The sequence below is a fragment of the Leuresthes tenuis genome, unplaced genomic scaffold, assembly GCF_036924035.1.
Source record: "Leuresthes tenuis unplaced genomic scaffold, fLeuTen1.0.hap1 SCAF_20, whole genome shotgun sequence".
NCBI classification, from domain to species: Eukaryota; Metazoa; Chordata; class Actinopteri; order Atheriniformes; family Atherinopsidae; genus Leuresthes; species Leuresthes tenuis.
This window is the reverse complement of record NW_027325374.1, coordinates 9,860,034-9,882,426: the sequence shown is the minus strand read 5'-3', so window position 1 is coordinate 9,882,426 and position 22,393 is coordinate 9,860,034. Positions and strand designations below refer to the sequence as shown.

Below are 22,393 nucleotides of genomic sequence, written 5' to 3'. Positions count from 1 at the left end.
GGCTGGATATAAAATTAGACAACGTTACCTCAGCTGTCTATGTTGATGTGCCACTTGCATGTTAAATCTATCATTTTTATTACTCCCAGTACGCGATAACAGTCTGCTTTTATATGAGAACTTAAAACTTAAATGTAGGCCTATGACTAAGTATTTTCAGACCGGGGGTATTGCTTCTCTCTCTCCACCAGTAAAGTTTATTTTATGCAACAAATTTAAGAACAGTCCTTTTAAAACTGACCACAGAACAACGTTTTCGCATTTGTTTCTTTTATCATGTTAAAGTTTTTGCCCTTTCATTAGTCTGTGTCTAATATGGACGGTTGCCTGATTGCCTTATAGTTCATTCCAGGTGTCATTTAATAGACTACATAACATTACGAGAAAAGCCTAACAAGCAGCGTAAGCTAAGTAGCTGAAACAAATTATCCAAGGATGGAGACTCAGACTGCAGAGGCCCAAAGAACATGGTGCAAACAAAACGCTGCGCCCCGTGTAAACACTCACCCAGTCTCCTCATTACCAACTGAATAGATGATGAGCTGCCAGGTAAAAAGTCTTGAGGACACATGTCAATTTCCTTTAATGTTCTCAGCTACTTGTTAAACATGAAAGTGGGTGGGTGAGGGTATATAAGACACCCATAATCTCCCTGTAGAGGAGTTTGTCATTAACCGGCTGAAAACATGCGCGCAGTGGAAGCTCTGAGTGTTGCGCTGCACGCATCGCTGCTGGTGCTGCTGGCCCATGGGATTCATAAATCCAGAGATGGAGTTAACATGAAGTTCCACCCTTTTCCTGCGGTGGACCGATCTACCGGGCATCATCTACCAACCTATATGATGCATCTTTACAGGAATTTCAAGTCAAATTTATCCAGGCCATTGGATATAATGGAGCATGACGCGGCAAAGCAAGCGGACACAGTGAAGAGCATGATGGCGAAAAGTAAGACCTGCTTCATTACTTTGAAAATATGGTTACGTTTGAACCAGAATGTCAACGTGTTTTAAACATGTTACTGTATTTTTGTATTAGAGTATCGTAGCTGATTCCAGATTTGGCCACCTCTGGCATTTCAAGACCCTCTCAAATGTTAGATTTTTTTTTTTTGTTGGCTCAAGTGTTGCCCTGTCACTGCGTGCCAGACGACCTCAGAGGTCTTCAATCCACATCCCGCTCAGGGGGTGAATAACCATGCAAGGATCAGCGTGTTTTCGGTCTAATTCTCAAAGCAAACCTCTTTTTCTTAAATAGGTGATGTTGATTAGGTACCTCGCCAGACATCCCCCTACACAAATCTGTTGTTGGGTCAAATCAACAACTGCCCTTAGTTCTTTTTCACACTTGGTCTGATTAGATTAGAGCTAAGGATTTAATGGTGGCACAAGCAAGCCAACGCAAGACAACCCTCCCTGCTGCTGAATTAAATTTCACATGCCTGCAAGGTGTTAGAGTTATTACCTATTTGTTTGACTGAGGATATGCAGAAGCCGGGACATGCAGGGTTGTGTTGAATGATTGGTTTCGGCTCGGTGTTAAGTTTGAGTGGATTAATAAAGAGGCCGGTTTGCACTTTTGATCAAGAGCCAGACTCAATGGGCCGATGTACTGGACAATAAACGGGTTCGATGTTTTAAATGCTTTAATCCTGCAGATTAATTTGAACCACGCCTGTTCATTGAATTACAATGAGACTCATTAGAGATGTGGGCACAGTGCATGTAGTGAACATTCACAGAATTAGTTATATTTCTGAAGCACCTTTTGTGTTTATTAACTAATGTCATGCTCAAGTTAAAAGCTGCAGGCATGGAGATAGACAGAGTGTACCATCTGATTCACAATTTAGCTTACCAGCCAGATATGAAAAATATCTTCACACTGTTGTATTTTATATTCCCTTAGGATATTTATCCAACTGGTTTTGTCGTGGCTAAAATGCATCGTAATTTCGTTCTGCTGCGCATCTCTGATGTTATGATTGAATGACAATAAAATAATCTGAATCTGAATCATGATCTCAGGATGTACAGAAAGTTGACTGATTAAAAGGAACATGCGATCCATTGAGCTCCACATTGTAGGTGATCCAGTGGCTTTGTGGGGGTATTTTGTTGGCATGGTTTGGGTCCCCTTACTGGACTGAATCACAGCAAATCAATATAAAGTTATTTTTAGGGATCACCCTCATCCTATCTTTTGATATTATTGTCGTGGTGGGAGTTGTCTTTTCCAGGATGATAGTGCCTCCATCATAGGGCACAAGTAGTTGGACTGGTTATGTGAAAATGATGTGAATTCACAAACACCAAATTAATATTCTTTAAGGGAATGATTACTACTTCTTACTAAGACTCCTGGTACTGTTTTTCCCATTTCATTGGCCACTTCTCCTTTCAAACTTAGTGACCACTCTGTGTCTGCCTTGTACCAGTTTATAATTATCTTAAAGCTCTGTGTAAAACTATAATGCCTGGCCAAAAAAGTCCCCACCTGGATCTTTGAAAACTACTGCAATGATTAATATTTTGAAGCTAGCAACAAGCTATTTAACTCTAACAGATGCACTGAGTAGCCTCACTGTAGCCTTATGGAAAGAGCAGGTTTTCATTATTAGATTTTTTTTTCTTCCCTGCTGACACGAGCATGTTCCAAGATGACACTGCCAGGATTCATCGGGTTTAGATTGTGAAAGACTGGTTCAGGGATTTTGAGGCATAATTTTCTCACACGGATTGGCTACTACAAAGTCCAGACCTTAACACCACTGAGAATCTTTGGAATGTGCTGGGCAAAGACTTTTTGCAATGCTCCCTCTCTCCCATCATCAATAAAAGATTTTGGCAAAAATGAATGCAACTCCTGACAGAAATAAGATATCAAAATGATATCATGGTGAATGCGCGCTGTTGATCATATGTAAGTGTCGCCCAACAATATATTTAAATGTGTGATCATTTTATCTTGCCAGGCCAGAATTTAACAGGCAACAATTATTTTAGTAGAATATTTTCAAAAATGTTGCATCTTACTCTTCCACAGGTGTTAACTGGCACTAGATCAGTTCATACGTACCAGCAGCTTGTTGTGATTTTTATACAGATTATGACTTTAGCATAATGCCTTGTGATATTGAACTGATATACAATGTGTATTGTGTTTTGTTTTCATTACTTCAGGTTTGATACACAGACAAGGGCACTGGGTGGCCACTTTTGATCTACATGCCCTGCTGGCTGACAAACACATCCAGGCAGCAGAGCTTAGAATCAGGCTTCCTCGGACACAAAGTGCTTCCAACATCACTGTGGAGGTGTATCACCAGCAGCAGGAGTTAGTGGGGCGGCTCACTCCGTCATCATTGGTCACTTCATCACAGAGCTGGAAGGTGTTCAACATGACAAACCCCCTCTTGGGCTGGCTCAGGCAAAAATCAGCCGCGAAAATTCGATACAAAAGAGTGTCCAGACCAAAGAAAATGACAAAGAGAAAGAGAGGCCTCTCTATTGCAGATCAGCCTGTTTCTGTTGTCAGCTCGAGAAAGAAGCAGGGTGTGAGTGACCAGGCCTTGCTGGTCGTCTTCTCACACACAGGGTTTGATGAGAACTCAAAGGCTAAGGCAAGCTTGCTCCATACAGCTGAGCAATCCAAGTTCTTGTCCCCTGCTGAAATCAAAAGGGTCCATTGGCCAAAGAGGCGAAGGAGCAAACGGGGCCAGAGAGAACAAACAGCAAGAAGCCTGCAGGTGTTCAAGAGAACGGGTGAAAAACCTCTCTGTCGCAAAGTTGACCTGCATGTTGACTTTAATCAAATTGGCTGGGGGTCCTGGATAATCTTTCCTAAAAGATACAATGCCTACCGCTGTGAGGGTTCCTGCCCTGGACCTCTGGGAGAAGACCTAAATCCAACAAATCATGCTTACATGCAGGTAAGTTTTTAAACCTATTTGCTTATCTGGGTGCATTATGTACTGAGATTACAGACACAAGATCCTGGAAATGTCAGTAAGGTTTGTTTGACTCGGTGCATCATCTGAATTAATATATAAATTCTCTCAGTATTTAACCACACCAGACTGTAAATTAAATTAAAGACCTATCTACAATTCCTCCCTTTGGCCTCCCCCCTTTTTTTTTTTGGGAGGGGGGGTTCAAGTAGTAGTGGTCAATTCAAGAGGCCACCAAGGCTAGATGACCACTACTCCTTAATCCCCAAAAGAAAAAGGGTACCTTATCTTTGCAAAACAGAGGCATAGGGCTAAGTGGTAGGACCAAAGGAAGAACTGGGATTGGGCCAAACAGCTCTTATACATCAAGCCAACATTCTGCCATCAGGAACATCTGTGATAGTCTGTCCCTCTTGTCTTTATTTAACCCAGTTGAGGTTTTTTCTCTGTGAATTTGTCGTCACTTGTTCATGATGTTAGTTTGATGTGTAAGAGGATTAAACTTCAATGTGTGAGTGAGAAAGATGCAGCCATAACCCTGCAACTTTACAATTTGTTTAAAAAAAAAATAGAAAGAGTCGTGAGGATTAGTCAGTTAATGAATAACAGAAAAATACTCAGCAACTCTATGAAAAATGATTGCTTTACTAATTCTTCAGGCAGAAAAACTAATATTTCAGTTTCAGCTTCTCACATGTGAAGATTTGATGCGTTCCATTGTAATGTCTCATAAGACAATGACTATCTTTGTGTTTCAGGCTCCTGATCAAATTAGAATTCACAGTTTGAGTGGCCTTTTTTCCAATGCTTTTAGATACAATGATTAATAAAAATACTCTCAGAAACATTCATAGGCATAAAGGTGAAAAGCTAAACAGAAATAAAGTCTTCTGCTGTTTCAGTCTTTTTCTTTTTAAATGATCTTTGGCATTATAATTGACCCAAATCCTCTTTTTTTGCATCTTCTATTTTTAGAGTCTACTGAAGCATTACCACCCTGAGCGTGTGGTAACACCGTGTTGCGCTCCGACCAAAATGAGCCCACTGAGCATGTTGTACTACGAGAATGGAGAAATGCTCCTTCGACACCACGAAGACATGATCGTGGATGAGTGTGGCTGCCAGTGACAGACAACACCACCTCCAAGCATGAACCGTGTTGCGGAGCAGCGTTGCATGTGCTGTGAAGAAGCGAAGCGATTTCTGAAAAAACAAAAAGAAAACACTTAGCCAGAAGGAAAAAGCTCTTTGATATTTGTCTCTGTGCACTATTGCGTCTGATCTGAGTGCAGAGACATGACTTTCATTTGTGATGAGGACTCTGGTTTGGAAGGAGGACAATAATATTTTAAAATATGCTGAAGTAGAAATTCAGTAATGGCAGTGAACTATTGATACAATTCAGTGTGGACTTTATTTTCTGTAATTTATCAGTTTAATCTGTGTAAATATGAAATGGCAATCTTGTTAAATATTCCAGCACTGTTTTATTGTACACTACCATTTGTGTCACTATAAACGAATGTATATTTATTGTAAATATAGAAAAATGTATTTATGTTCATTTTGTGCACTGAATAGGTATCTTTTTATGTTTTGGCATGTGGGTAAAGGGATTTTATAATGTGGTTAGTCATGAACATTGGCATGAAAAAAAATGTGATCAAAAATTGTCTAACTCTGAGTTGTACAACTTGAAAATATTACACCAACCTTGCTTGGAAGCTTTAAAAGAATGTTTCATCTTTATCCTTATGTGCACACTAACAGATGTTTTTACCTAGGGACAATAAAGTTTTGTCATTGTGCAATACAGTACACATCCCCACTCCAATCACTGGTTTATCTGGAATATGTGTAATACAAAAGAACTGGGACACTGAAAGAGAGACTTCTAGTTTTTGTGTGTTTTAGTCATCCGCAGTGACTCGTCGCCAAATTCCACAAACATTCATACTAAAGCATAGTACAGTAGAGGAATATCCAGCAAATGCTGTGAAGTGGCAGTTAGTTCTGACAATGCTAAACTAAGTGCTATTCTTTTAAAGTCAAAGAGCTCATTGTTTTCAATCCTCTAAAACAAACAAAAAAAAAAAAACACTGACTAACCAGAATTTTTCCAGCATTATGACAGTAGCAGTGGTCAAACTGGGAGTAGTTGACCTGGATTCAAAGGTAAGACAACATCCTAACTTCCTAATGATAAGTAAATATAAAAAAAAATGTGTTAAATTATAATTAGAACTTAATTAGAGCCAAAATGACTGGTGGAATAACATTAACCAGTGACTATTTTACACATGGGTCAGGTCGTGTTCAAAATAGAAAATCATATCAGGAAATCGGGATTCAGCTTATACAACGTAAACACATTTCCGCATCTTTTGGGCATTATTTTGAGCTTTGAGAAATAGTTAACCAAGAAAAAAGTGCTTTTCTCTGTCTGTAAAAAAAAAGATGCATACATTCAGTAGACATTTTGGACAACTGCAACTTCCTGTTCAAGTTGTAACAAAAATATCAATACTTCAGTGAAGTTACTGATTTTTACGGCTTATTTTACGGACTCACTTGAACTACACTGACTGCAGTACTGACGCGCAGGGCTGATACTCTTGAAACATTGTTCGTTGTTACCTGTTAGCTAGTAAGCTAACATGAGCTCAACTCTTACTGTCTCTAAGCAATCACTTTAACAGAGTTTGTGTACTTATATTGCTCAAAACAAGGTGTCATTAAAGGGCCTTGCTTTTTATGATGAACAGCTCAGCATTCAGGTGAACCACCGTCCCCCGGCTAAAAATACACACCGAACTCGCATGGCTACTGGAGCTAACGTTAGCTAACATTGACAGCTGCCAGGTTCTGTAACACTTGCTGGTTGCTAGTCTGGGTAAGTGGCTTCTTTACGAGGCTTTAATAAAACATTTTGAAATTATGTCTATCTATAGCTTAGCCAAGAGCGCTGCAGTGGAAGTGTGTGGTCGTCCTAAATAATTTTCTATTAACTTACTGTATTTTAGGGGAATCTAAAAAGGCAATGTGACCATCAATAGCTACATGGCCGAGTGTGATAGTGTAGTTTGAGGCAGTACACAGCCTCAGGTTAGTCTAATCCTAAAAAGTAGAGATGAACAACTATGGAAACTCTTAACTCGTAACTTTATTGTGTTTGTCTTGTATTTAGTGGTTTAATACATACACTGAACAGCAGTAGAGTCCCATGCACAGACTCATTGAAAGAAAAAAGTGGCATGTTTAAAATCCATGATTAGAAATTATAATAATATATATAGTTTGCGTTATGGTTGTAAAACTGAACCAAAAACTGACTGTTGTAGTGAAAGTTTTAAAATCAGGAATCCGCTCTCAGCTTGAAGGTCCGAAGCAGAAACATTTCCTGATTCTGGTATGTTCCTTTTGTAAGAGTTTTGGTTGTGAATTACAGCATTCATAAGGGTAGCCACCAAAGTCATAAAAAAATGGGTGTGTCTAGATGTTGAATACACTAAAATGTACATTTTAAGATTGAAAGAGATTACCAAATTGTCAAATCTGAAAAAGTTGTACTGCTTTAATGTGAGTGTTACACTCCTGTGATTTAATTTCTGACATAGTAACTAATTCTTTGTGTGAAGTATTGTGTGTGCAGGAGTAAGTGTAACTCAATGTTTTCATGCTTTCATACTGACAGCATGGAGGAATTTTAACCCAATCCTCCTTATAGAACATATTCAGCTATGGGATTTTGTGGGATTACTCAGATGAACTGCTCAGTTAAATTCCTAAACATTCACTTTATTTTTCTTTTACCATCCTTTGGTTGGAATTAAATGTGTGCTTAGAGTTCATGTATGGCAATGGACATCTCTTTGCTTGAGATTTAGTTAACAAACTGATGTTTCAGTTTGCTGGTGTAATTTATCATTAATTTTTCCTTCAGCGGTCATGGCACATATTCAGAAGAGTTAGACTCAAATGATTATTTCACAGATTTATTATTTGACTGTCTTACAGCATAGATTAAAAGTATGTCTAAGTGTAAAGTATCATTACCTCCCTTAGGAAGACTTACACCAGAAAAATGGCCGAGGCAGTCGCAAATGTGGCCCGTAGGATTAATGCAACAGTAGAGGAGGGCAAAGATATTCTTGGTAAGTTGCCTTTTTTTCCTGTCTCTTGCTTGCTCTTTCTCGTTTCAGAGATAGTGAATTAATTACTCTTGATTTGTTGTAGAAGTTATCTCAAATTCCACCAGCAGATGGCGACAGATGCTTATATTTTTAAGTTCCAGTAATAGATGACAGGGTTTAGTTTTTACAGGTATTCAGCGTTTCCATGTTGTGTTAATGCTTGCTAATCTCATATGCATATTCCTCTTATCTGCAGACTTGTCGAACTGCCAGCTCATTTCTTTCCCAGATGGTGTGTTCAAGGTCCTGAGGACTGTCTCTGAAAATATCCGTGTTATCACATTGGCTGACAATGAGATGAAGGCCATTTCTAGCAAGTTCTTTTCAACTTTTACTCAACTCAGAGGTAGAGAATAATGCACCACACAGCTGTTTGATTCACAAATTCAGTGTCAAAGGCGAGACTTTGTGGTATGCTGTCAGTCTCACGTGCTGTTCACGTCACAAATGTCGACAGAATGTCTTCACGCTGTGATAGAGGAACAGACAGGCGACCCATCAATTTACTCATGTCTCAAAATACCTTGCAGAACTTGACCTGCAAGGCAATGTCCTCACCAAACTGCCCGACACCGTGGGGGAAATGGAGCATTTAACAAGCATCAATTTGGCTAATAACAGCTTCTCCGTCTTCCCTGATAAACTTACTGAAATAGCCACACTGGAGAAGATTGACCTCGAGGGAAATAGCGTAACTGGTAACGATAAGTTAATACATTCTGTTTGTATGAAATAATTAGCTATCAGTTTGGCAATGTGAATGTCTTGATTTAAGCTGTTTCCCTTTGTTTTTCTTAAATTTTGCTCATCAGAAATACCTTTGGAGAAGTTGTCTACCATGCCGGCGCTGAAGTGTCTTAATGTGAAGTCAAACCCTTTGGACTCCAACACTCAGTCTGCTCTGAAATGTCCTTATAAATTTGACATTTTGTCGACATCAAAGTGCTAAAATATTTCACAAAACACAGACTGCATGCCGTGTGGGTTTAGCTACTGAAGTTGAACGCCTTTGCGTGCCTGAGAGATGAAATAGAAATACTTGAGGATGATGCTATCCAAAAAAGAGAAAAACTTTTTAAAAACTTTTTAAAAGACGAGTTCTCTCTCTCACTGGCATCTTCCCCCTGCTGTTTTTAAACTTTGGAGTGGGAATCTGTCATTCTTCATACAATACTGGACTTTTTGTAGTCTCAAACTTTTTATTTTTGATGGTTTATTTATTACTTTTGATAGTATAAGAAAATAAACATCATACTCTGAAAGCAATATAGTCCTGGGTTGTTTTTTATATAATTTCTTATGCTTATTTTCACTCATGATTACTCTCACAATTATTTTCTCAAGTTATTATTATTATTGTTCATACACCAACACATTTTGCTCCTTGAGAGTGTTTTTTTATGAAAGAATCAAGGATCTTACAACAGAGGGTGTGGTATATAAGAGAACAACTGAAACCATTGAATACTTAGCAATTTGGCAAATGATGAAAGTGGTTAAGCAGATGGCAATAAGGTTGCGGAAATTGTAAATTGAAAATACTACTGTGAATATGACATCTAATTAATAACCCAACAACTTAATGCAACACATTCCAAAAGAGTTTAGGGCTGTTTATGGCTAGTAAAGTCATAAAAGCCAAAAATTGTTTTGCAAATATTGAAAATAAGAAGATGGACGTGGACACAAATGCCAGTGAGGCTGAAGAGTGACATGACTGGTTCGCTTTTCACAGTCTGTAGACATAAGATACATATTTTATATTCATTACAGCATGTTCTCCCTCATGTTCCTGGATGGGGAGGACAGATCGGTAAAATGCTCTCAGTATATCTGGCGGCAAGCTGAATGCACTGCAGAAAGTTTTCAAAATAATTAATGGTGTTCTAAAACGCCTTATCCAAAGAAAAGCTTCAGGTAGATGGGCTGAAGAGCAAGTCCAAGTGTTTAAGTCCGGCATTTCAAGGTTTCTATAAATAGCAACACTGCTGGAAGTGGATAACTTAAGCTGATTTTTGTATAGCTTAGACAGTGGCATTATGATTTTTTAAAAACTCACTGGTGACCAGATAAGCTTAGTTCCCTTTTTGGCTTTTGTAAGATCTGTGAGGATGGAGCACTGGAAACCTACAGCATCTTTAAGTTGACCAAAGGAGAATATTCTCTAATAAAAAAATGTTTAGCATGGCAGAGAGCTTATAGCATCACGTGACTCTTTCATTATACTTTCTGTGATATTGTACTGTGAATTACCTTTTCTTCTGGATCACTGCAGACAATCTCTTTAAAATCCTCATCGCTGGTCTACAGTTATACATGCGGCTCTCTGTTGCAGGATGCATTTTAATCAGATCTACAGCAGGGGCTTCCTTGTGCATCTTCCTATAAAAAAATCTTTATGTAAGAAAATATACTTTTGGAGACATTTTTCGTAAACTAGACCGTTTCTCTTGGGTTTGAAGTTGTATAATATGCTAGATATATAGTTCTTAAACTATATTTATTGGGTATTGGCGTGATCAATTAGTAAAACAAGATTGACATGTTGGTTTAACACACCAAGCCTACTTGCATTCTGCTGGAGGACCCGTCGAGCCTTAACTGAATGCATTATGAATTGATCTCAGAATTTCATGCATTTGTTATCAAAGATGCACTGTGATGTAAGGCACAAGCATTAAAAAGGCCCAGCAGGGATGCTGTAGTTTGGCACAATAGAACCAGCAAAGAAGCACATATATGTTTTTACTTTTAGTCTACAATTGCAATGAAGTAGACAGTCAAGTAAATTAGCTCAATTAGCTTTACATGAAGTAAATGCATTTCAGTTAGAGAGATCATAAAGTTCAGGCAGAAAACTACAAATGCTGGTATAATACAAAACTACAAGGTAAAAGACTTAGATTCAATTCCCTTATATGCAATCTATTCAATATGAAATATATGTTAAGCATTTTTACAGATAATGCTGTAGAACATAGAACCAAGTCTGTTACAAACTGTTACCAGGAAACTTAAGGAGACAGCATAATCCTGCCTTGTTAATTGGTTTACAGCTAACACCCATCGGCTCCATCTGTTTCTGGCTGAAAAGAGCTCTCAAGAGTCACAGCGTGAGAGAGAGCAATGAAAAACAAATCTCTTGCAAAGATAGTAGAAACTACACATTAATGTTGCAGAATTCAAATGGGAGCCTTGGAGAAGTACCAATAAGGAAGGATTAGCTGCTGATTACTATTCACAGCTCTGCCTCTCATGGAGGCCTGTGAGCTACAGATGCCAATATTAGATGTGATCTGAATTAAGTAACCATGCAGGAGCATACAGAGGCCAGCTGCCAACCAGCCTTTACACCCTTCATACAGAAGCTTTGTCCTCACACGCCAGCAATTTTGGATCTCTAACCCTCAGCTTAAGCAGTGCGCATGCCTGCTCCTCTGCCTCTGACTACCTGTCGGTCAGTCTGGAGCTTCTTAGTCCTGCTGATTTGGTGTACAGATCACAGTAGAAGAGATTCAAACCAACATGAGCGTTAACATCGAGGAGAGGGGCAGGCCGAACACCCAGGAGTACAGGGTGTTCTTCAGTAAGCACAACTTTTATCAATAAACATATTTGTTTGTTGGTAATCAATTTTTACAAATTGTGCATTGTGTAATCGTGGGTTGAATAACTTTGCTATCTAGCAATGCAGTGACAAGTAAGATGTCGAGGTTTAAAAAGAGAACTCATGCTGTTGTGTTCTTACTAGATAAGAGTTCAAACTGTTTTACTCCTTTTATAGAAAACTCAGAGGGAAAATACATCTCTCCTTTTCATGATGTACCCATCTATGCAAATGAAGCAGAGGTGAGCATCATTTTGCCTGTTGTCTATCAGGGACTTTGGTAAAACTGTCACCAGATTTATGCTCCTCTCAGTTTAAATATATATAAAAGCTGAACCTCAAGAGTGGTGCTCAATAACCGCTGTGCCAGTTTAACAACATTATTTTTATAACAAATAAATTCTACCTTTGTCATTCGTCTGTCATGCCTGTTGGCTGCTTTTTCTTTAAGAGTGTGGTCCAACATATAGTCACTAGATGAAAGCTAGCAATTTTTCTTTACAGCAGTGTACATGTTTCTTTTTTAAACAACTTGCAATGATGCGTGCTACCTTAAACAACCCCTGTCTCATGCCCAAGCCAGAGCAGTAAATTAAACACTTAAGGCCTTCATAATGAAAAACACACGATGAACACAAGTTTAAGACACACAATTACGTGTGAAAAATTGTTAATACGTAATTTATCTTTGGAGGATCACCCTTTCAAGTTAAACCTTCCTGATAATGGTTCTCTGTGGAGTGCAAATACACAAGTTTTGGATAAGGGATGCATTAGTGGAAACGTTCTGTTTCTCTGTCAGGTCATGATATATGTTATGTGGGTCTAATCTTCTCATCTTTTTCATGGGGTTGACAAAATGATATTTCTAATTATTTTACAGAACATTTTTCATGCCATTGTGGAAGTTCCAAGATGGACAAATGCAAAGATGGAGGTTAATTTTTCCTTTTTTTGGGCTTAGCTTTCAACAATCACCTTTCACCTTAAATTTTCTTTTTTTTTCTTTTTTGCAAATCAGTAACCATTCATGCATCCCTTTGTGTTTTTTTTTTGTTTTTTTTTGCATTTTGTCTGTATATTTCTCAGATAGCCACCAAGGATCCTCTCAATCCACTGAAACAAGATGTGAAGAAGGGGAACCTTCGATATGTAGCCAATGTGTTTCCCCACAAAGGTTATATCTGGAATTATGGGGCTATTCCACAGGCAAGTTGTTCTCAGGGTTTATGTTTTAAGACCTGAGGAAACCTGTTGGATCAATCATGTGCTCTCCTTTTTGACAGACATGGGAAGACCCCAACCATAAGGACAGTGACACAGGATGCTGTGGAGACAACGACCCAATTGATATTTGTGACATAGGAAACAAGGTGCTGAAACTAACCCGAAGAGCCTTATTTAGTATCAGCTGTTTGCAGCCTTATCAGAAACATGTGTGCTATTTTCAGGTGTGCTCTCGGGGAGAAATAATCAAAGTGAAGGTGTTGGGAACTCTGGCTTTGATCGATGAGGGTGAAACAGACTGGAAAGTCATTGTGATCAATACTGAAGACCCAGAAGCCAGAGACTTCAATAGTAGGAATCACCTGTGACAGGTGTTTGCTGTTGCTTCTGGATAAAATGCCGTGGTTGGTTTTGACACTTTGTTGATTTTCTTGCAGATATTGACGATGTTAGGCGACTGAAGCCGGGATATCTGGAGGCAACCGTTGATTGGTTCAGAAGATACAAAGTCCCAGACGGGAAACCTGAAAACGAGTTTGCTTTCAATGGAGAATTCAAAGACAGGGTACCATTTACACTTTACTGTCTCTTTTTCCCCCCAAATGTTAGACATGTAACATTAAACTTTACTGACAGTCTCCCATCTTCATTCCTGAGAGAAAGAGGAAAAAATAATAATCATGACAATACAATAAAGCCATGACAAAGTTCTATATGAATTTTGTTTTCTTATTTCTTTGAGTCTATTTCATATTTTAAACTACTGATACTTTGTTAGAGAAGAGAAACAGGAAATGTGTTGTGTTTTCCAGGACTTTGCCATTAAAACAGTGAAGAGCACACATGAGTTTTGGAAGGCACTGATATCAAAGAAGACTAATGCTGGCGAGTTAAATTGGTAAGCAGTTCACATTCGGATTTAACACATGGTCCTCAAACAAACAGTAGGCAATGTGATACCGAATGTGATGAGTGCAAAACGTTTAGCCCCCTGAGCTGATATTAACAGTTGCTCAGCAATTAAAACTTGACAAAACAACAGCATGAATATATGTAGATGATAAACTGTGCTGCTGCTCCTCTGCTCTGAGAACTTCAAGATGCCTTTCAACATCAGATAAAATGGTGACCTTGTGATGTCCATTTTGGAATAAAAATACGGTTTGTATGCACAGAATGTTGTGTTGTGAGATGGATTCTCTTTCTCTTTGTATTCAATCAGCATGAACACCAGTGTCTCTGACAGTCCGTTCTGCTGCTCTGCTGGGGACGCGGAGGCTGTGGTTAAATCTGTGAGTCAATTTTACTTTCAAATTCATGTTTAGAGCCTAAAGGTCTGTCATCATTCATTCTGTGATCCAAGCATAAACGACAACCTGGCAGTGCAAAAGCCCAAAGACAAAAAGAGGAGCCTTATTAGTGAAGTAGTCAGAGAAATAGAAATGTCAGAAGTGGCCACATTCCTTTCACTCGGTTGGCAGCACAAGGGTTCTGTATTGGTTTCTAGATCAAGCAGAAATAACAAGTTCATTTTCATTAACTCATTTAATTATATTGACCTGAAAAGGTATTTGCTCAGTGAATAGGACCATTTAATGATTTCACTAACTCTCACAGGCAATTGCTTTTGGACCTGAAGACCCCATTCCAAGCTCAGGTGGGTGTTTGAGCACCTATTTGATTTACTTCAACAATTCCAGTTTGTCATTCACTGGAAATCCTATATACTGTGTTCATGGGATTTTTCTTTTATCATTATTTTTCAGCTGACAAATGGTTCTACTATGAGAAGTGAGACTGTACGACAAGGCGAGAAGCTAAAGAAGAGAATTCTTCTTCCTTCATTCCCTCAGCTCAAAAGATTTGTAGACTGGCTTTAGGAAAAGAGTGAACTTCTTTGCTCACTTGACTTGTTGATACTGTTAAGCACTTTGTAAAATTCAGACCAAGTGAGAGCACTCTCATGCTTTATATTTACTCTCTCTGGACAGTACCCGATATCAAGCACAGAAAGTACATTAATAAATCATATTAAATCTCAGCACTGTGCATATTGTATTTATTTCACAAACACTACATATTGTCATTGTCAGTGAAAAATGTGATTTACCACAGAATATTATTAGAATCTTATTTGATAACAATATCTTTCGTGTTTGAAAAAGAGGTACAAATACAGACTTATCCATAGCCCTTCATCCAGTAATTCACAGGGCATTTAACAAATGACACACTTTACTCTTGGCAATTCCAACAAATGATGTGTTCAGTTCTCCGATGGTAATGGCTAAGGGCATGAAACTCTTCAGCTCTAAAAGAGAAAGCCCCATGGTGTTTCTCTGCAGGCTTCAGTTTAGCAATAAACTCCAAGAGGCACTGAATGCCTTTGTAATATGGTGTGAAACTACAGTTACAGCAACTAACATGTGCAGCAAGTAGTATATATAAAAAAGAAAAGAAAAGGAAAAACAGCATCTGGATTCCCAAGTACATGATATCTGCTGTGACTGGACAACATCAAATTATATTCTTTGACTTGAATAATGTAGGTAGGAAATGTAGGATAATGTTAAAATGTCGTAAAAATCCCTGCTGGAACAAAGCAGGACATGTTGATGATCCACGTTGAAAGTATTAAAGCCCCTAACTTCATTTTATCTAAATAGCTGATTACATCTTTATTAGTATACACCATTACTTGAACATAAATGTGGTGTTGTAAAGAGCAGTGTATTCCTTCTGAAATAAATTGGAATGAAACTATACAATAGGACGAAATTTTCATTGTGGAGTTTATAATACCTAGACATCCAAGATCAGTGATATTGCAGAGATCATTCTGGTAGAACCGCTGGAACTGCTTGCTTTTCCACCAACATTTACAAGCTGGTACAAGCTGTGCCGTTTTCACTTTCATCCATCAATAGAGGGCGCTGTGAAGCACACGACCACATCCCAGATGGCAATTTCGAAAACACGAAGAAGAAGAAGGGGCCCTCTGATTGACTGTTTCCAAGGAGACCACTGACACTAAAGAGAATTTGGTATTGGTCGGTGCTGTCGGTAAGTGAGCAAAACTTGAGGAGCATTTTTAAGGTAACAGTTCAGTATAACCAAATATTATACTACTGACATCTCTTCATTATGAATACTCTCCCAACCGGTTGTTTGTTACTCGTTGTCATGACCCACGTGACAGTCTCTAGAAAGAGCGAGAGGTTTAACGCCAGCTAACATGTAAATGCTAACTAGCTAAACAGCGTAATATTTCCACCGTTAGGTCGCTTTGAGTAGCTCAGGACATGGATATAATTAATACAAGCTCGGTCTGTGCAACTCATTAGTCTTTGTAAGTATTATATTAAGCTAGAGGTAATGCTGCCGTTTGCCACAAGCTACACTTGTGGGTAGATGAGGTATACCGTTATGTCACAGGTATCTACCAGGGGATGATTTATACCTGTGTGGTGTCATACTATGAGCTAGTAGACATTTTAATGGCAGTTATTTTGAACCTGTCACTGTAGGAAGAATTGTCCGCGTATATTAATATAACTCAACGTTCAGAGAACAGACTACAACAGCTGAACAAATAGATAGCATGAATTATATAATCAGCTGATTACTTGTATTAAGACACTTCATTGTTTTTGTATGTTAGTTTTTATGAAATTAGAAACCGTACAAGTCAGTCATTTACCATGACAGCGGAAAAAGACCCTTGGTCTGAATAGGTTTAACAGGTCTATTTCCCAAAAGTCAGTGTCACTAAACAAATACAGAGTATTCTACAATTGCTAACATAGGGCTGGCTGCACGTGTATCACTCCTTTCTTTTTCACTCCTTTCTTTTCTGATATTTTTGATCATTAGTTTCTGGTGATCTACTCGTTCACCAGATTATGAAAATAAGTCAACACTTCACCTATACAGTGTTGAGAGAGAAATCTCTATAATTTTGTATAACAGTATGTAGTGATAACCTGTCTTTATTCTTGTTACAGACAGACACCGTCAATATGTCATTTTTATTCGATTGGATCTACCGGGGGTTTAGTAGCGTTTTACAATTCTTAGGTGAGCATCTTCTCTTGTCCTTTGATTTAACAATAACAAAAAAAATCTCCTGTACAAATCTTTGTCAACATTATGCAATATGTGGTCCAAACAGTGCCATTTCACAAAAATCCAAAACGTTTTACACAGTACAAAGTTGTGAATGTGAACCATTCAAAGTCTGTGACTGCACTAATATGTTCATGGAGTAGCGGAATTGAGTTTATAAACTTCTTTCAGGTCTTTACAAAAAGTCTGGGAAGCTGGTTTTCCTGGGCCTGGACAATGCCGGTAAAACAACACTCCTACACATGCTGAAAGATGACCGACTTGGCCAGCATGTGCCAACGCTGCATCCAAGTAAGGAGAGTGGTATACCAATCTGGGCTGATGTGACTGTTAAGGATTAAGTTGATACATACCAAAACTTGTGAAAATATGAAACATGTAGGGGTGCTCGGGGAAAAAGGCCAGAGTGTCATTTCCAAATGAGTCACTTTGATACTATTGTATCATACAGCATAGCTATGATTTTGTTATGTATCGTGTTAAAATCTCACTTGAATAATTAGCAATTACTGTGATAGCATTGTGTTGTCACTGATCCTATGTTTCCCAGCCAAGTAAAACAATTAAATGCATTAACAGCACTTTTACTTTCTTTCTCTCAAAGCCTCAGAGGAGCTGACAATTGGTGGCATGACATTTACCACATTTGATTTGGGAGGACATGTCCAAGGTGAGATTTACCTAAATTCTTGGCAGTAATGAAACACTAGAATTAGTTGAGTTTTTTCTCCACCACAACAGATTTTGTAATTTCTTAATATATATTTAATAACGTGACCTGTTCGATTCTTCTGAACAGCTCATCATATGTCAGAATAACTCACTGCAGCTGTGTGTGTCTGTAAGTTAATATGACTGCAGCAGCTCTGACTTGACCATGTTGAAACTGATACATTCATCTGTCTAATCAGGTTTCCATCTCAAAATGTTATGGAAAAGCACCGAGAGACTAATTCACACATGACACCAGACCTCTGAGCCTGTAATATTCTCGATATTTAAACATTTGAACATTTAAAGACGGACAGTACTGCTATGTGGGGGTTGTGCCACTGATGACAAAGATGTACAAAAGAAGAGAAATGCTTGATTAGACTTTTATTCGGGAGTCAACACCTCTTATTATCACGAGAACATAAAGTTTGGTAACCTTGATTTGTGCCAGCCTGTAAGTCTTTCTGAAGGTCCAATGAGCCAGACTGAGAACAGTTGTGATGATTGGTCTGTATGAAGAAAGGTGTAGTTATCCAGATATGAGAACATATGCGTAGTATTTTGAACACTGTCAATGATTGTTTATGGGGCAGCGAAGGACACACATTAAAGCCTCTCTACACATTTCAAACTGACATAGAGATTCTCTATCCTGTTGAATTGCTGCAAGGACAGTTAATTGACAAACAACTTCTCCTTTGTTCCTAGCTCGAAGGGTTTGGAAGAACTACCTGCCAGCTGTGAATGGAGTTGTCTTTCTTGTCGACTGTGCTGATCATGACAGACTCACAGAATCCAAGACTGAACTTGATGTAAGTTTAAACATAGTTTCTCCAAGTAGTTTCTATCGCCAAACTGACTGCAGTTAGATTAATGATGATTCTGTGGCTGTTGTACTTTCTCTAGGCTCTTCTTGCAGATGAGACCATAGTTAATGTACCAGTGTTAGTGCTGGGTAATAAAATTGACCGTCCAGAGGCCATCAGTGAAGGAGGACTGAGAGGTGCTTTTGCTCTTGATGGTCAAGTTACTGGAAAGGTAAGCATGTCATGATGACTGTCTTTAAATCAAATAAAGCATACGAGGGCACATAATTCGGTGCCTGAGGAGCATCACTCTCATTCATCCTCATTGTTATCAACAGGGAAATATCTCTCTGAAGGAGCTGAATGTTCGCCCGCTGGAGATTTTCATGTGCAGCGTGCTGAAGAAACAAGGCTATGGGGAAGGTTTCAGATGGTTATCGCAGTACATCGACTGACATGCAGGAGTCAGGCTTTGCCAGAAGGCTTTTAACTGACACGTTATCATGAGACATGACAAAGACTGTCAATCAGCCCCTAAATTTAAGTCATATTAGTAAGAACATTTCCTTTTTAGTTCTTAAATTCTTCTATGCAAAAGTGGTTACTGGTGATTCGCCCTAAATGTTTTTATAATAGGAGCCAGTTGCATGGCATGTTAATTACCTAATTACAACACATGAGCGGCCAGACATTTTGCAAGAATGAAGATATGTACGCTTCAGTGTTGCATTATTTGTTACTTAGTAGATCAGCTGCTCTGTTTGAACTTTATTAGAAAGTGAGTGAGGAGTTGTTGTGGTACGTGACTTCATGCTTGTCAGACTTTATATTAAGATGGCTGATTTTAGTTATTAAAACATTTCTGTGAGCAGATAAAAGAAATCTAGAGGATAAAATTTAAATTGATTTAATCTAACGTTATGCAGCCTCTGCCTTCAAAGCATAAAGCCAAAGATATATGCTAATGACTCTGAGATCAGCGGGGAGATAGACTGGACTTCAACAAGACAACCTCCAAGCCAAACGCTGAGCCAACATTTTGTCAAATCCCCTTCACAAACCAAAAAAAGAGAGACAGAAGACAAACCCAAACACTCGTGATGGAGTCAAATTACACAGCTCGCTGATGAGAATGCTGTGATTAATGTCTTGCTCACTGTCAGTGTCATAATAAAATTGGCTTTTTTAAAAAATTATTTTTGGCTTAGTAATGAAACCATAATCTAAATGTGTTTAATGCTTGTGTTCAAGGCAGCTAATTTAAAGTGTGTTAGTTGGACAGGAGTATCATCACTGAATTTGAGGAATTCAAAGATGAAGTATGCTTTGCTTCCTTTGACTTCCCTCGTTTCATTCTATCATGAAGGCAATAATTACGACGCACCCTTAAAATGTCAGAGAGCAATAAAGTAGAATAACTGGCTGTATTGTAGCAGAGACAAGTTAAATCCACTGCATGTGCGAGTCATAAAGAATCAATCTTGTTCTGAGTCTGTTCATCTTTTAGAATATGTTAGTATAAAGTACTGCTGTGTGAAACGCGCCGTCTCGTCTTACCACTTCCTATCCGTCATGGTCTCACTTAAATTGAGCGTGGATTAAAGTCCAATTTGAAGTGACGATAAAAAAATGTTTTAATAAGAGTCTTCAATTCAAGATAAAGAATATTTTGACAGGTAATCAGCATTTTCACGGTACAGGACTTACAGGTTACAAGTTTAAGTGCTGCTAATGTACTTTTTGATTATCTGAAAAGATAGGAGAGTGCACTTCCCAACATGAATATGCTATGCTGTCCATTAATGTTGTCGTCCATTTTTCCTTTTCTTTTTTCTCCTGGCGGGTACTTCGCTGTTTACAATGACTGGTTCAACGTTGGAACCTTGTGAGATTGAAATAGATTCTAAGGAAGGAAAGTATGGGAGCTTTGTACCCCATTGACTGTTTCCTTCATCTTGTGTGAACAGGGTAAAATATAGAATAGTTGGCACATTGACATATGAAAGAACACTTCTATCTGAGGTATGTGAAGATTTTATACGTGGAAGTGTTTCTTAAAATGTATTGTAGTATGCATGTAAACTACATTATTTTCCCCTTTGAACAGTGTTCCATACCAGTTGCTACAACTCCTGTAAACTTTGTATAATACAGATGTAAATTCTTGTATATGAACTATCTTTGAGTTGACACTATGAAGCAGTGGAGTTATTTATTTCTGTCGGTATATTGAACTGAATGAATATTTTCAGCAAGAAATGTACAGATAGTTTTAATGAAAATGATATGCATTAAGAAACAGAGTGAGTATGGTCCATTTAAAAGGTGATTGATAAGTAATAAAGCTTTTTATAAATCTAACATGATGTGTTTTTCTCTTTTTTGCCTATTTCCCTTTATAGTTCTCTCACATTCCTATAGAATTAACAGAAAATGTCTTCTTTTTGGATTTGGGATTTTTCTTGACCCTGAAGGTTTACAGAACGCTGCAAACAAGCTGTTTCAAGGTGATTTAACCTCAGGATTGCCAACATCAGAAGTGAGATGGGACCAATTTTCCTCCTCCTCAACTGTACTATCAATATGTGATTATTCTGCAACACTGAGTCACATTTTTCTTAATTGAGATCCTATCCTCACTCAGCCCATCTTTTTATGGATAAAACAGAATATTGGTAGAACATGCTACAAATTAAAAGCCCTGCTTTACAATCCAACATTTTTTCCAAATTTGTTTTCACTTTTACATTAAAAATAAATACTTTTATTTTTTTATTAAAATATGCAAAATCCTATGGCAATGAAAACTTAAATAGGATCTATCTGTATGTGACGAGTCGTCTCATTAAGTCTTGAGCTAACGTGATGTAGCCAGGCTCTAATCCTGTCTTTTTTTTACTCAAGTGTCATATTTTGCAGTCATATTTTGCTCAGCTGAAGGACATCATTGAGATTTTATTGGTACCCTTGGGCTTTTAGGAAGGCTTTTATAGTCTATTTTCTAATGCTCTTCAAGAAAAGAGGTCACAGTAACTCATTACTCTGTAAAGTGGCTGCCCGTCATTTTTCTTTTTAAAGCATGTTGTTTTTAATGACCCCCCCCCCCCCCAACATTTCATGTTTAAAACTATCATTAGATTTGTATGACTAGGCGGCTTAGTCCAGGGCTCTGTACAAAAATGTATAGGCACAGAATCATTCACTACCAAATTTCATCATCTATGACTTTGGACAGTGTTGTTTGTCACGCTGGCATTCTGTGTCACAGTAATCTGGCTGCCAGCCTGCTGTAATTTGATTTTGTAGGATGAGGTGGCAGCTGAGCATCAAACTATCCCTGTAAAAATCTTCCTGTATGACGTACAGACTGCTGCTGCTTTTTTTCTGTTCCAGTACAGGACTCATGATATTGCATCCCATGATTCAGATGAATCAATTAAAGGATGAGAAGCATCTCTCAGGAAAAATATCGCACATGAAATCGAATTATTGCACTGATGTATTGCACATATGAAAAAAATATCTAAAATGTTTACATGCTAAGTCACGTGACACAGCAATTTCAAAACAAATAAAAAAACAGTGGAATCGAATGATTGAAAGTTGAGCGTTGCCTAGCAAACACTGAGCATTATTCATCCTCGTGAGTGTTGCAGTGTAATGTTAGTACATCACTTATCTCACTAACGTGAATTTGTTCAAATTCAGAAAAATGGAGGACAACAAAAGCTTTACGGCAAGATGCTTCTCAAGCTGCTTCCACAGAAGGAAT

General features: G+C 38.2%; 4 protein-coding genes across 7 annotated transcripts; all 4 read left to right on the top strand.

Moving 5' to 3' along the window:
- The first annotated feature begins 686 nt into the window (after positions 1–686).
- On the top strand, positions 687–6,044 carry ndr2 (nodal-related 2). Its single transcript, XM_072373413.1, has 3 exons — positions 687–948; positions 3,183–3,931; positions 4,925–6,044. Exons 1-3 carry the CDS (start codon positions 687–689, stop codon positions 5,075–5,077), a joined length of 1,164 nt encoding a protein of 387 aa, XP_072229514.1. The 3' UTR covers positions 5,078–6,044.
- Positions 6,045–6,078: 34 nt separating this feature from the next.
- On the top strand, positions 6,079–9,383 carry lrrc20 (leucine rich repeat containing 20). 3 transcript variants are annotated; one of them, XM_072373112.1, is made up of 5 exons: positions 6,079–6,124; positions 8,015–8,103; positions 8,339–8,488; positions 8,673–8,840; positions 8,955–9,383. In XM_072373112.1, exons 2-5 carry the CDS (start codon positions 8,034–8,036, stop codon positions 9,089–9,091), a joined length of 525 nt encoding a protein of 174 aa, XP_072229213.1. In that variant the 5' UTR covers positions 6,079–6,124; positions 8,015–8,033; the 3' UTR covers positions 9,092–9,383. The 3 variants fall into 3 exon arrangements, with proteins under 3 accessions (XP_072229213.1, XP_072229211.1, XP_072229212.1); XM_072373110.1 differs by lacking the exon at positions 6,079–6,124 and adding an exon at positions 6,552–6,726; XM_072373111.1 differs by lacking the exon at positions 6,079–6,124 and adding an exon at positions 6,553–6,842 and having other exon boundaries at positions 8,955–9,382.
- A 2,262-nt stretch (positions 9,384–11,645) lies between these two features.
- On the top strand, positions 11,646–14,964 carry ppa1a (inorganic pyrophosphatase 1a). Its single transcript, XM_072373313.1, has 11 exons — positions 11,646–11,728; positions 11,927–11,985; positions 12,633–12,686; positions 12,839–12,958; positions 13,036–13,122; positions 13,201–13,327; positions 13,414–13,541; positions 13,789–13,874; positions 14,199–14,268; positions 14,594–14,633; positions 14,743–14,964. Exons 1-11 carry the CDS (start codon positions 11,668–11,670, stop codon positions 14,769–14,771), a joined length of 861 nt encoding a protein of 286 aa, XP_072229414.1. The 5' UTR covers positions 11,646–11,667; the 3' UTR covers positions 14,772–14,964.
- A 1,008-nt stretch (positions 14,965–15,972) lies between these two features.
- Positions 15,973–20,944, top strand: sar1aa (secretion associated, Ras related GTPase 1Aa). Of its 2 annotated transcripts, none has more exons than XM_072373862.1 (7): positions 15,973–16,039; positions 16,981–17,053; positions 17,273–17,392; positions 17,706–17,771; positions 18,524–18,627; positions 18,722–18,853; positions 18,960–20,944. In XM_072373862.1, the coding sequence occupies exons 2-7, from the start codon at positions 16,996–16,998 to the stop codon at positions 19,074–19,076; spliced, it is 597 nt and encodes a 198-aa protein (XP_072229963.1). In that variant the 5' UTR covers positions 15,973–16,039; positions 16,981–16,995; the 3' UTR covers positions 19,077–20,944. The 2 variants fall into 2 exon arrangements, with proteins under 2 accessions (XP_072229963.1, XP_072229964.1); XM_072373863.1 differs by having other exon boundaries at positions 16,009–16,072.
- Positions 20,945–22,393: the final 1,449 nt, after the last annotated feature.